At 45.4% G+C, this 12536-nt stretch overlaps 1 protein-coding gene across 8 annotated transcripts in view; it reads left to right on the top strand.

The window, feature by feature from the left end:
* The window catches only part of CFAP74 (cilia and flagella associated protein 74), a 62523-nt gene that overhangs the window by 11989 nt on the left and 37998 nt on the right, over positions 1-12536 (top strand). For 7 of the 8 annotated variants that reach the window (XM_072977642.2, XM_072977643.2, XM_072977644.2 and 4 more), the window contains 8 exons: positions 321-423; positions 1163-1320; positions 2020-2227; positions 2959-3135; positions 5034-5207; positions 6321-6439; positions 9383-9449; positions 10248-10337. In XM_072977642.2, the coding sequence (XP_072833743.2) occupies positions 321-423; positions 1163-1320; positions 2020-2227; positions 2959-3135; positions 5034-5207; positions 6321-6439; positions 9383-9449; positions 10248-10337 (1096 nt within the window). Of the gene's footprint in view, positions 1-109; positions 178-320; positions 424-1162; positions 1321-2019; positions 2228-2958; positions 3136-5033; positions 5208-6320; positions 6440-9382; positions 9450-10247; positions 10338-12536 lie in introns of those variants that run through there. The other variant, XM_072977649.2, reaches the window with a different exon arrangement.

The raw sequence follows: 12536 nt of genomic DNA, 5'->3' as shown, positions 1-12536 counted from the left end.
CATTAGTCGTAGTAGTAGAAAGAATAAAAGGTTTCATTGCCTTACAATTGAACGGATCAAACAGCAAACTGGCACACGGGACTGCTTTCAGCGACAGACTTACACCGACTCAGGAGAGAGGAAAAAGAGACACAGAGCAGAGAGCCGGGGCTCACTTTTAATTTGGAGGCAGAGAAGGTATGATTGATGAGTGCTGGAGAGGTTGACCGTCACCCTCCCCCTCAGCCCAGAAAGGTCCCTCTCGGCCAAACTAACTGCAGGCAGCATGCAAGGTTGGAAAAGGACTCCGACATGATCTTACAGTTTTTTTTTTCTTCCAGGGTCCGTGAGAAGGAAGCCAAGGAAGAACAGAAGTACCAGGAGTACATGCAGAAGAGGAGAGAGACTGTGTTATCTCTGAAGCAGAACATTGATTCCCATCGGGTACTTAATGTGTTCTGATCATCTTGGAACCACAATTTCATGAGATTAAGGAACAGACGGCAGAAAGAGGCCATGAGCAAAAGAGGGAAATCCTGGATTCCCGAAAGCTTCCAAATGTCACGGCCAGTGGGGGGTGTGGGCCCAGGGCTCACAGGGTTAAAGTCCTCGGATTTCCCCCCCCCCAAAAAAAATATATATATCAGGGATTAGCACATCATATAGGACACACAGACCCCCTGGGCTGCTCGGTCCCCTCTAAGCTAAGTCCCAAATCATCACAGTAGCTGAGAGAGAGAGCAATGAACTTTCCAAAGGATGGTATATGGTTGCTAGCTACCCCAGTTGCAAGGTAGTGTATCTGAGAGTGATTTGGTCCTGAATAGACTATCAAGATTTGACCCAACGCCGGGAGGCAGTGGAAGACAGGAGGGCCTGGCGTGCTCTGGTCCATGGGGTCACAAAGAGTCGGACACGACTAAACAACAACAAAAGATTATCAAGAGCCATTAGCTTTACAAAAGACCTACCTTTCTTTTAATGTTTGTGTAAAGGAGTTGACCTCCCTTGTTGACAGCCGTTCACGGTGGCCGTTTCCCTGAGAAAACAGGCAACTAAGGAGTTTGAGGAAGTGGAAAATCCGTCCCCTGGCTCTGCCCCTCGGACAGGCCTCCTTGCATTTCTTTGGTGGTGGTGGTGGTGGGGACTCCAGAAACGAGCGACTCTTCTCGTTGCGCCTTAGGAACATCTCCAGAACCTTCAGGTCCTGGACAAAGCCAAGGCTCTTCACGCTCAACAGCAGGAGCAGAAGATAAAAGAGGCCATCCAGGCTCAAGGGCTCAACGCCACCCGGGCGGTTTTTCTCCACAAACGGCAGCTGGAGGCGGAGAAGAAGAAGAAGTGAGTGGCCTGCTTCTCCCGAGTTGTGTGTGTGTGTTGGTTTTCTCCCTCCTCCTTTTACTCACACAGGAATCAAAACTGTGTGTCCGTTCCCCCCCCCCCGCCAAAGTAGTTGTGTTGAAGGGGGAGGAAGACCGTAGTCACGCCAAACAAAACTCATTAGCCATCAAGATGCCTCTGTGTGTACGTACACACTAACACAACATGTATTGGTGTTGCTGTGTGTGTGTGTTCCATTTAGGGCTTTATAAATTGGCACCAACACTTTAAATGATGCCCAGGAACAGATCGGCAGCCCATGCTTCGTCATTTCTAATATAATTCAATGTTTGTTTGTTTGTTTATTTAATGCCGCCTTTCCCTCGGTGAAGGGACTCAAGATGGCTCACAAACAACTAAAAACCCCACAACAAGCCAGCTGAAAACATGGTATTACAGGTTTTTGTTTTGTTTTTCAAATGCAATTAAGCACATCCGTCAGAATCCTATTGCTTGGTGCAGTCAATGGCCCCAGAGTCGGCCCATTGAATCAATGAGGATCGGGGGGAATCCCTTCCTCTATAAGTCCCATTGAATTTAATGGGCCTACTCTATGGGTGACCAAGACCTTTTTTGATTCTAATTTCCAGCACTCCTTTTCTTGGCAAGTTCTCTCCTTGCTCTTATTTTTTTTCCCCCCGTCCGTTGTTTTAAATCCAGGGAGTTTCTGGAACAGCAGAAAGCAAGGAAGTTAGAAATTGTCGCTCAGATTTTGAAAGAAGACGCCCAGCTGGAGAAGGTGAAGAAGCAGGGCCTCCCGCAGAGGGCGAAGCACCCGGAGAAGCTTTCCGACGCCGTAAGGTGGCGCCTGAAAACCTGGCGGTACATAGAGGAAGCGTGTGACGATGCAGTGGCAGCTGTCACTCAGGTGAGCAAACAGCAAAGGGTACAAACTTGGCATTTAGGCAGGCGTAAACAGATGGCATCGGTATGGAAATCCCAGGGTTTCTTCCTGCAGCTAAAATCTTAGATGGCAAAAAGAGCAGGTGAGTGATGCTTTAACCTCAAAACTGCTGCCAAAGAGGCTGAAGCTACCTTCGATTTAGGAGGGGGATGAGAATTCGGTTTCAGGATGGTTGCTTTCCCCTCCCCCCCGCCCTTCCTTCCCTCTTTCTCCCTCTCTCTTTGAGAGCCGAGAGCAGCAGAAAAACCTCCTAAACTAAACTTCCTACAAGAGAGAGGGAAATTGGTTGTGCTGGCTTGGCTTTACCTGTAAGGACAAAAGAAGCCGGCTAAAACAATATGATTTGCCTTCCGGAGCTTAGAAAACATACCGTTTTGGACTCTAAAGCCCAGAATCCTTAGCCAGCCCAAGAGGATTCTGGAGTTTGTAGTCCAAAGCTGCAACATTCCGCAACTCTGCTTCTACCTTTAATTTGAGGAGGTTGGGGGGAATAGTTAAGCCTTTCTGTTCGCAATCCTTGCTGGTTCCTGCTGTGTTTCAGGGTGAGTTATGGAGACATGAAGTGCCAGTTAATAAGAAAGGAGCGGAGATTTCTAGCTATTCTCCTCCATGGCTCTCCTGCATAGAAAAAGGAATTCTACCAGAAATTAAATGCTCTGCCATCAAAACGACCGGTTATGTTTGTTTTGCCGTAGAAACCTTGGCGTACCCTTTCGTCCTGTGACTCCCTTGATGACCGAAGTGGCGCCGGGGAAGCTTCGCAGGAGACGGTCCCAGAAAGGGAAGAGAAAAAAGAGGAGGAAGAGAAGAGGAAGACTCTCGCTGAGCCGGAGTTTGGAGGGATTTGGGACCCGGAAGGCAGCCTCTCCAAGGTTAAGATTCTAACACTCCAACTTTTTCTTTTTCTTTCCTTTTTCTTTGACGGATTGGAAAAGATTTCCCGAGGGAAAGGCGATCCTGCGTTTAGCCTTCTTCCCTCCAATGCGAGGCTTGGCGCCTCTCTTTTCTCTGCTCTCGCCCCAAACCGATAAACAGCTGGACAGCTGTGGCGCTGAAACTTCCAGCAATGAGATTTCTCTTATACTCTGGAAATGGACCCTCCTTCCCCCCCCCCCCCCGTCTTGCTTGCCAAAAACTCCAATTAGAAGGTGGCCAGCCAACGAAGCTGAAATCTGCCATAGTTTTCAAAGCTTTTGTTCCTTTCAGTTGAGGGAGGGGGGAAAAAAAGCACCCAACTTAGCCTTGCTTTAGAGATCGGTCTGGACACATTTCACTTCACGCTTGCCGGCTTCTTTGACTTTTGCAACCGAAAATGACGTTTGGCCGAGTTGCCGAGATGGAGGCTCTCGGGTCGGGAAGCCATTTCTCACCCTGCGGTGGGGAGACGGCCAAGCAGCTCTTGAGAATCGTAGATAAAAGCTTTGGGTCCCAAATTAAATGAACTGATTTCGCAAATCACATAGCCCGGGAATGGATGTGTTCTGGGGTCACGCCTAAGGAGGGGACGGTGGGCCAACTTAGGCGGAAAAGCCATAAAAAGATGGACTATTTTGAGATGTCTGTTGAAAGTAGCAACCTTTCCCGCCTTCTAGCTGGATTTTAGAGGTTTGCAGGTTCGGCTGTGCCGCCTGAATTCTGGGGATTGTAGTCCAGAAAGACACACCAGCACACCTCTGTTTGAAACCCTAAGACTAGAGAGTTGGAAGAACATGACAGATAGCTCGGTGGTTTGTGTCTCCGGCTGTGGAGCCAGAGGTTGGGAGTTTGATTCCCCGGCTTGGGCCTCCTTGACAGGGGCTGCACTGGATAGAGTCTCTTCCAGCCCCGCCATTCTGAGATTATAAAACAGTTTTAGGGGCTTTGTGGTCTCTTTCCCCCCTTTATCATGAGTTTTCCATTTTTGGTGACCGGTCGTTGTTCGGTTCTCCCGATGATTCCCCTTTTGAAGGACCGTCTTATAATTTGCTCGGACGTCCTTGGAGCAGCCAAGGTTTTTCGCTCATTGGGCAGATAACATTTTCATGAGGTAAAATGAAGTCCAAATGCAGAGGCAGGAGCTGAAATCTCCTCGCCCTTTTTCTGTCACATGAAGTTCTTGACGGCAGACAAAAGGAAAAGACCTTGCTAAAGTTTGCTTCACTGAACCATCACCACCTTGAGGAAACAGTGTTCGCCGTCAGTGTCTCCGCTAAAATCCTGCCCAGCCCAGAAGCTGTCATGAACCATTATATTCGAACCCACAGGGACCTGTGGACTGGTTATCTGGTTCCCATATATAGCCCGGAATCAGTTGGAAAAGACAGAAATCAAAATTACTACATTTTAAAAATTTATTCAGAACCTCCAAACAGAACAATCCGTGAATCTTTTAAAGCTGGGTGTTTACAATATCGAGTTTATGCTGCGTCTGCTGGCACAGACGCTTGCTTAATTAATTTCTAAGATTGTCATCTTCAGTGGAAATGTTTGGGAGAGAGTTTGCACCAAACAGTTAACCGCCTTCTTTATAAAAACAAAACAAAACTGGAGATTTGAATATTCACCTCTTCAATGAGTTTGTCCAATTGGGAAGCGGTGGTAAATCAGACAGACCATAATTTCCCTCTAATAATTGCTGGGTGGCTCAGTGATTGCAGTCTCTGGCTTCAAAGCCAGAGGTTGGGAGTTCGAATTCTGCACAGGGACTTCTTGGCAAGGGCTGGACTGGATGTCCTGCAGGGTCCCTTCCAGCTCTGCCGTTCTAAGAGGATGATTCTCTCCCATTTCACAGGGTGAAGATGACAGAACAGACTCCAGCCTTCATGGGAGAGCAGAACTGGAAAGGGAAATTATTGCTCCAGAAACAGAAAAGCTGCATCATGGTGTCATTAACAAACCTCGGGTTTGTGGACGTGAATTTAAAGGGTGCCCTTTCTATAGCAAACCGAGCGTCATTCATTTCAAGGTGGGTGGGGTGACTGTCCCCATTTCCCTTCTCCCAAATGCTGCAGTGGTGATTCCTATGTTTTTGAAAGGGCATCTTAAGCCGGGTGGAAAATGCAAATGTTCTTAGTGCCTAAAACACCACTCTTCCTTATTTTTTTATTTATTTAAAACATTTATGACCCCATCCTATATCGCAAGTTCTCAGGACAGATTGCAAAGCCATATAAAGAGCAGGGCTCCCCATAGTTCCCATCCAGATTGCGCCGAACAAAGATGCTTCTCTGAAAACCTCTTCTCATGAAATGTTTGAAATGCTGCCGGGGAGAAATCCTTATCAATCCACTTACCTGCTAGAGCTTTGCCTCTGGAACTTCTAACTGGTCGCCTTTGAGGGCGAAGTTTGCTTCGCATTGAAAGCAACGTAGGGCTAAATTCTACTTTGGTAACACCATAACTCATACCTGCAGCAGGGACAGAAAAAATGGAAGGCACGTAAAGGCAGAGAAAAGGCCTGGATGTCGGATCAAGCTGTGCATCGTTTGGATGCTGAGAAAATACTAAAACCAACAGTACAACTTTTGATGCATTTGCAGGAAAATTAGCCCGATATGGAAGATTTCAATCAACCCAACAGTCCAAAGTCAGAACTTGAGCAGACATGAATGTGTTTCCAGGGCTCAAGTTCAGGTATTCTGTTTGGGGAGGGGCGCGTCCCGTTTACTGATCCATTTACTCTGTGGTTCAGCGAATAATTGCTCAGGATTTCTGTGCCATCTCAATATTTCTTATTGTTGTTAAGTGCTGTCAACTATGCATGAGCTCTCTCCAAAAGGTCCCGCCCCCCATGGCCTGGCTCAGCTCTTGAAAACTCAAGCCTGTGGCTTCCTTTAGGGAGTCGGTCCCACTCATATTGGGTCTTCCTCTTTTCCTGCTGCCTTCCACTTTTCCCAACCTTATTGTCTTTTTCAGAGAATCTTGCCTTCTCAGGATGGGCCCCAAATAGGATTGCCATGTAGAGAACATATCTTTGATTTAACCAACGGTATGGTCTCTATAAAGTGGCCTTGGTAGCCAGATGGGTGGTATAATAACATAACTAACTACACATACAGTATTTTCTGATTCCTTCCAGGACTTTGATATTGGTAAAACCTACAAAAAAAAGATGGTCTTAATCAACGCTTTCTATGCGATTAACTATTGCAAGCTTGTCGGGGTCACTGAACACCTGAAGGACTTCATCACTGTTCTGTAAGTCAATGTGAGGGCTTGGTTTGTGGGTAGGGTGGTCTGGGAGGGAGAAAAAGTGATGTGTATGAGTCCCAGAATTTAAAGTCCGTGGATCCTCTCTGCATAAACAAGAGTCCTACAACCTCATCAGAAAGCCAGTTCATGAGATGGCATTAAGGAACATCTGCTTTGTTGGCTTTGATTTCCTCATCCTATCGTGATGACGTAACTCATTCTCAAAAATCCCAATGACTTGAAGTCTTATATTTTTCTCTCTAAGCTGTAAAATTTATCAACAAACCCAAGTTCCTGGTCTTGTGCCCCCCCCGTTCTGTTTTGCACCATGTTGCTCTGCAGCCTAATGAATTCTGTACAGATCCTGCACAGGAGAGGTGCCGTTTTGCGCAGGGCGTCCAGGGAAACCCTGTGCCCTTTGATCTACCGTCTGTCCTTTTCTAGAGAATCCTGCCCAGGGAGGACAGCACTGTTGCCCAGGAATTAACCCATGCATAGCTTTATGTTTCTTCGCCCATTCCAGGCCAGTCCTGCACAGAAAAGTGTACATTCTGTGCAGGAAGTGTAATAATCCTGCATACCTTGTTTTCTAAGGGTGGGGGAAAAAAACTCATCCATGAAATTTCTGAGAAATCCTATAAGAGGTTCTATAAGATTTCTCAGGATCAAGGAAAAAAAAACTCATGCAGAGAAATCTCATTGTGAGGTGAAAGTGACAATATTTGTCTCATTTTCTCTTAAGAGACCCAGAGTTTGCAAGATTCACATCCGCAGCACGCATAGTGATTATCCTCATTTATGCTCCACCATCATTCCCGGTGCTGCCTTTAAATGGATGCTGTTTAACTGAACTCATTGCGTGCTGAGATAAAAGTGAACATCATCCTAACCTGATCAAGCAACTCATGAGGCTGATGTTTTCTGTCACGTCCCAGTGAAGCGCCACAATGCATTCCCCACTGCAAGCGAACGCATCATCGCACCTCAGTAACGGATTTCATGCTCCGGAGACCATGTTCTCAGATTGCTGTGGCTTTCTAACAAAGGGGAAGGGGGTGTTTTTGAGCTCACAGTCATGCAATAACTCAATTTTGGGGGCTAAAGGATGAGCAAATCTTTCTGTCTCAGTTTAGCTGTGATTTTCCAAAACCCTCCACCATTTCTTCTTAGCCTAGTAAGTGTTGGAGAATTTTGAATTTCTGGCAAAAATTCCTTTTTGTTATGCTATAGAAGTACAGATCACTGCAGATGGTGACAGCAGCCACTAAATTAAAAGACGCTTGCTTCTTGGGAGGAAAGCGATGAGAAACCTAGACAGCATCTTAAAAAGCAGAGACCTCCCCTTGCCGACAACGGTCCGCATAGTCCAAGCTATGGTTTTTCCGGTAGTGATGTATGGAAGTGAGAGCAGGAACCTAAAGAAGGCTGACTGCCGAAGAATTGATGCTTTTGAATTGTGGTGCTGGAGGAGGCTCTTGAGAGTCCCCTGGACTGCAAGGAGAACAAACCTATCCGTTCTGAAGGAAATCAACCCTGAGTGCTCCCTGGAAGGACAGATCCTGAAGCTGAGGCTCCAGTACTTTGGCCATCTCATGAGAAGAGAAGATTCCTTAGAAAAGACCTTAATGTTGGGAAAGTGTGAAGGCAAAAGGAGAAGGGGACGACAGAGGATGAGATGGTTGGACAGTGTCATCCAAGCGACCAACATGACTTTGACCAAACTCCGGGAGGCAGTGGAAGACAGGAGGGCCTGGCGTGCTCTGGTTCATGGGGTCACGAAGAGGCGGACATGACTAAACGACTAAACAACAACAAGAAGTACAGAAACTCACAGAGGAGAATAGCTTCAGGTTCCTAGATGGTTCCCTCCCCCCTTTCTAATTAATTGGCACTTACAGTCTCAAGAATTAACTCTGAGACATTAATAGTAGAAATAATAAAAATATTTCATTACTTACAGTTGCAAACAGATCAACAGCAAACTAAGAAACAAAACTGACTTCCAACAGAAAAAGAGAGGGAAAAGAAAACTCAGCAGAGTCCACACTTGTGCTACGCCAGCTAGAGAAACTTAACCAAAATACAAAACTCTGCATCAGTTCAGATGGCAGGGCGGGCGTTGTAAAGTTTAACCGCCTACATTGACTTCTCCCATCCAGGTTGGTTTTGATTGCATTATGCCCCGGTGGGCGTAACCCACAGGGTTTGGGTCAGGACGGGAGAGCCTGCCCACAAGATGAAAACACACACTCCTTCCATCTTGCTGCATTCAGAGGAAGCTCATGTTTTGTGTTGACTCCGCATCTTTTCCTCAACAAGATTACCCACTGTAGCAGATTGGTGGCTGGTGGTGGCTTGTGTTTTGAACAGACGCACGTGGATAAGGCCGAGACTGTCTTAATACTCTGGCTTTGCGTCGAAAGCTTTAAATTAGCAGCTTATTTCCGTGGTTGGTTTGAGCCCAACTGCTCGGAAATGATGCTGCAAATCAAACGGCAAATTGGTATCATGTTTCATGTCATTCTTTAGGGGTCTCAGTCCGGGGACTCCTGCAATTCATGATTAGATTGTTTTCCCTCCCTCTAAAACTGGAGGTGAACCTCTTGGCAAGCTTGAAAATAGTTGCAGATTTCATGGGTCATCAAGTCACTCCCCTTTTCCAGTATCCCAGGGTTTTCTGGGTCCCGAGGACTCAGGATATGCTCTGGGCCTGTGCGCAGCTTGCCCAAGGCTACACAGGCTGGCTCTCCTCCCAGGAGGCACAGCAGTGATTCGAACTCGCAACCTCAGACACGCCTAATAAGTTGGAGAAGGATTGTTTTGAAAAGGAAGTGCTTTGTGTGTTTACACTGAACAAGTTTTTTTCTTCTTCTTCCTGCTATGAAAAGAATAGTATACATCGGTTTTGTGGGTGCTGATTGGATCGTTATCTTTTCTTTTCCCGCGAAGGTTTGATCCCCCCGGTCCGATGTCTGCCGGAATGTCTTGCGAAGTTGGGGTGACTTTTAAACCGATGGTAGGTTTGACACAGAATTGTCCTTGTGTAAATAGTGTTTACAGATTTCACAAGAGAAAAAGGATTCCACGAAGAACTCCGTCAGTTTCTCCATCTAACCCAGTTTTGTCTGCTCTGACTAGCAGCGGCTCTCTCAGTTGCCCAAAAGACATTTTTCCCATATGGATTTCAGAGGGGGTGGGCCTGAGTTAAAAGCAACGCTCTCACTGGCTCCTTTGGCAGGGCCCCTAGCAACCCATCAGGGCAACTTCCTTTCCAAACAGGAAGTTAGGCCTATCCAAGGTATGAAGTCAGCCAGCCGGGCCTTGTCTCCAGGCGAGCATAATTTACGTGTCCATAAGATGGGACTCCTAGGATGCAGAATTATGGGATTCGTTGCCCTCTCCAAAAAAAAAAAAAAAAGCACATCTTTGATTCTGACTTGGTATTTCCATTCGCAGATTTCTGCTGTGTCTTTCCAGTGTGCATGATAATGCCACTTGGAAACAAAGTAACAACAATAAGTAATTAACAGGAAAGAAACCACAACGTGATTGAACAATGCAAATAAACAAGCGATTGTGTCCATCCGATACGAATTACTGTTGAAAGCAAATCGAAATAGTCTGGGATCTAAAAGGGATAATGCAGGGTGGGAGGAGGATAATAATGAATAGTACAGAAAAAGAAAAGGATGTTAACATTTAGCAGAGCACTGCTTTATATCCTTGATCACCTCTTCAAGTAGGCTAAAGCTATATTTAACTTGGTGACAAACAGAACTATTTTTTTTAATCGCAATTTTTTGTTTCCTTTTAGATAAATGAAGATCTTGAAGGAGAAGTCACCTTTTTATCCCAAATTGGTTCCTTTTCAATCCCACTAAAATGTTCAACAAAAAAGTGTGTGGTAGGTGAATCCTTAAATTGCATGAAACCAGACTGTTTTAGCATACAGTGGGACCCCCGATATCCACGGGGGGGGGAGTTCCAAAGCCCTCTGTGGAGGCTGAAAAATGCTGATACTAGCAAATACTATTTTAATATTGAATACTAACCATATTATACATGGGATGGTCTCTGGAGGCCGGTTCTGATAGCTTCATCTTTAGAAATATATATTTCTAGGATTTTTCTTTTAAAATTCTTAATATTTTTGGGCCGTGGATAAGCGAATCAGTGGATATTGATCCTGCAGCTACAGGGGTCCTGCTGTGTAGGAAAAAAAAGTAGATATATTATCATGGTAGAAGGAAAGAGCGCTTGCATTTCTGCTGCATCTTTTCTAGCAATAAACCCACTAATTTTTTTACTCTAAAGTAGGCACTGCAATTTCTATAGGTTTCGATATTATTTCTTTGAAACTGCAGTCCGGTGCATGCTTTCTGGCTTCCTTGTTCCGTGTTGCCTTTCTAGAAACATTCTTTTCCTAAATTTAAATTTATTCAGATTCAAACCTTCCACATTTCAGTAAGGGTACAGTCAAATAGTGTTGATCAACTGTAAAGGGGGTGAAATCTTAAATGAGAAGCAGACATTAGAAGTGGCATGCAATTAGAGCTGAAAATGCATTAATGTTAGAGAGAGGCGAGTGGGGCAGTCTTTTGGGGGTTACAAAAGCAGACTTCAAAAGAATCTAATACTCAAATCCTGAACTACAGTCAGGCAAGAAAAGTAGCTAATCTGCCAAAAAGTAGCTAATCTCAGTTCCCAGAAATGACAGAAGCTTTGAGCTGTGTGGCACTCAGATGCCTTCGTCAGTTAAGGATTTTCCTCTTCTGATCACGGTCTGTCTCTAATGTCTATTTCTGACCTTTCAGAGATTGTGAAAAATCTATTCCTGGCTGTAGCCTTGATTCTTTGGAGTTCTTTGTGGAATCTAACCATGCAACTGGGAAAGTGATCCTGTAGCATTTATGGCTGATTAATTTTACTAATTTTTCATCGGCCACCAGATTCATGGCAGTTTTTATTACTAGACTCACTGACAAATTATCTTCAGAAAGGTGCTGATGACAGCTAAGCACCATTTTAAAAAAGAGGCATTCTTTTTCCGCCTCCTCTAAGATAAAGGTTGATGTGACAGTTGTGCTTCTCACCTGCAAACAAAAGATGCTTATTTCTTGTACTGGGGGGGAGGGAGTTTGTTCAAATACAGTTGATTTTGGTTTATTTCATTTATGCAGTTCTTTTATATGAACCTTGTTTTGAGGATGAAAAATATTTTATTTTGAAATCGCCAAGTCCAGGCCCTCTCATGGAGACCCAGTGGGGAATCGAACTCTCAACCTTTTGCTCTGTCGCCTGATGCCTCAACCACTGAGCTATCCAGCAGTTGTTGCAGATAGGCAGATGGGAAATGCAGGCCAGCAACCCTGTTGGTCAGTGACCTAGGTAGTGCAGTGGTGGAAATTGTAAAGGCACATGGCTACTAGTTTTCACGTTGTTGATTGTGTCCCTTGTGGTGTGGCATCTCACAACAGCTGGGAGTGGCATGGGTTTCCCCCAGATCGAGACATTGTCCCACTTGATCCCTGTTAAGGATGGAAAGTAATAGAGCATGGTTTGTTCTTGAACGGGACATTGAGAGCCGTTGACTTTACAAAAGACCTGACCCTCACCGATCGCGGTGGGCCAATTCCGCTGCCTGGAGTTTTGGACTCTTTTCTGGGCGGGGTGGCTACTGGGGCTACGAAGAGGTGCTCCTGCACATCCAGATTTCTCAGGATCCCACCAGTTCAAATCCACAGGGGGTCATGGATTGAAGGGCTTTCAGGATACTATTTTAAGGAGAAAGGCGAGGTGAAAATATTTTAAATAAATAAATGAAATAAGAAATGCACACTGCCACTTCTCTCTGACTCGAGCGTTGCCATTTTCCTTATCAGAGGTCCTGCTTCTCCTTCTCTCTTCCTTTCCCACCTAATTATCCATGACGAGTTCTCCCCGCTTGACTTGAGTTGTTCCTGGCTTGCTTTCCACTGCAGTAAGCACTGCCCGTTTTAGAATAGTATATATACAAAAGAGATGCACACCCCAGCTTGGGAACAAAGGAGCAGGAAATGAACAGCTTTGGATAAGTCCTTTCCTTGCTTCACGTATACTTCCT

Source organism: Pogona vitticeps, chromosome 7, assembly GCF_051106095.1.
Source record: "Pogona vitticeps strain Pit_001003342236 chromosome 7, PviZW2.1, whole genome shotgun sequence".
In the NCBI taxonomy this organism is placed as follows: domain Eukaryota; kingdom Metazoa; phylum Chordata; class Lepidosauria; order Squamata; family Agamidae; genus Pogona; species Pogona vitticeps.
This window is presented reverse-complemented; position numbering and strand designations above follow the sequence as displayed.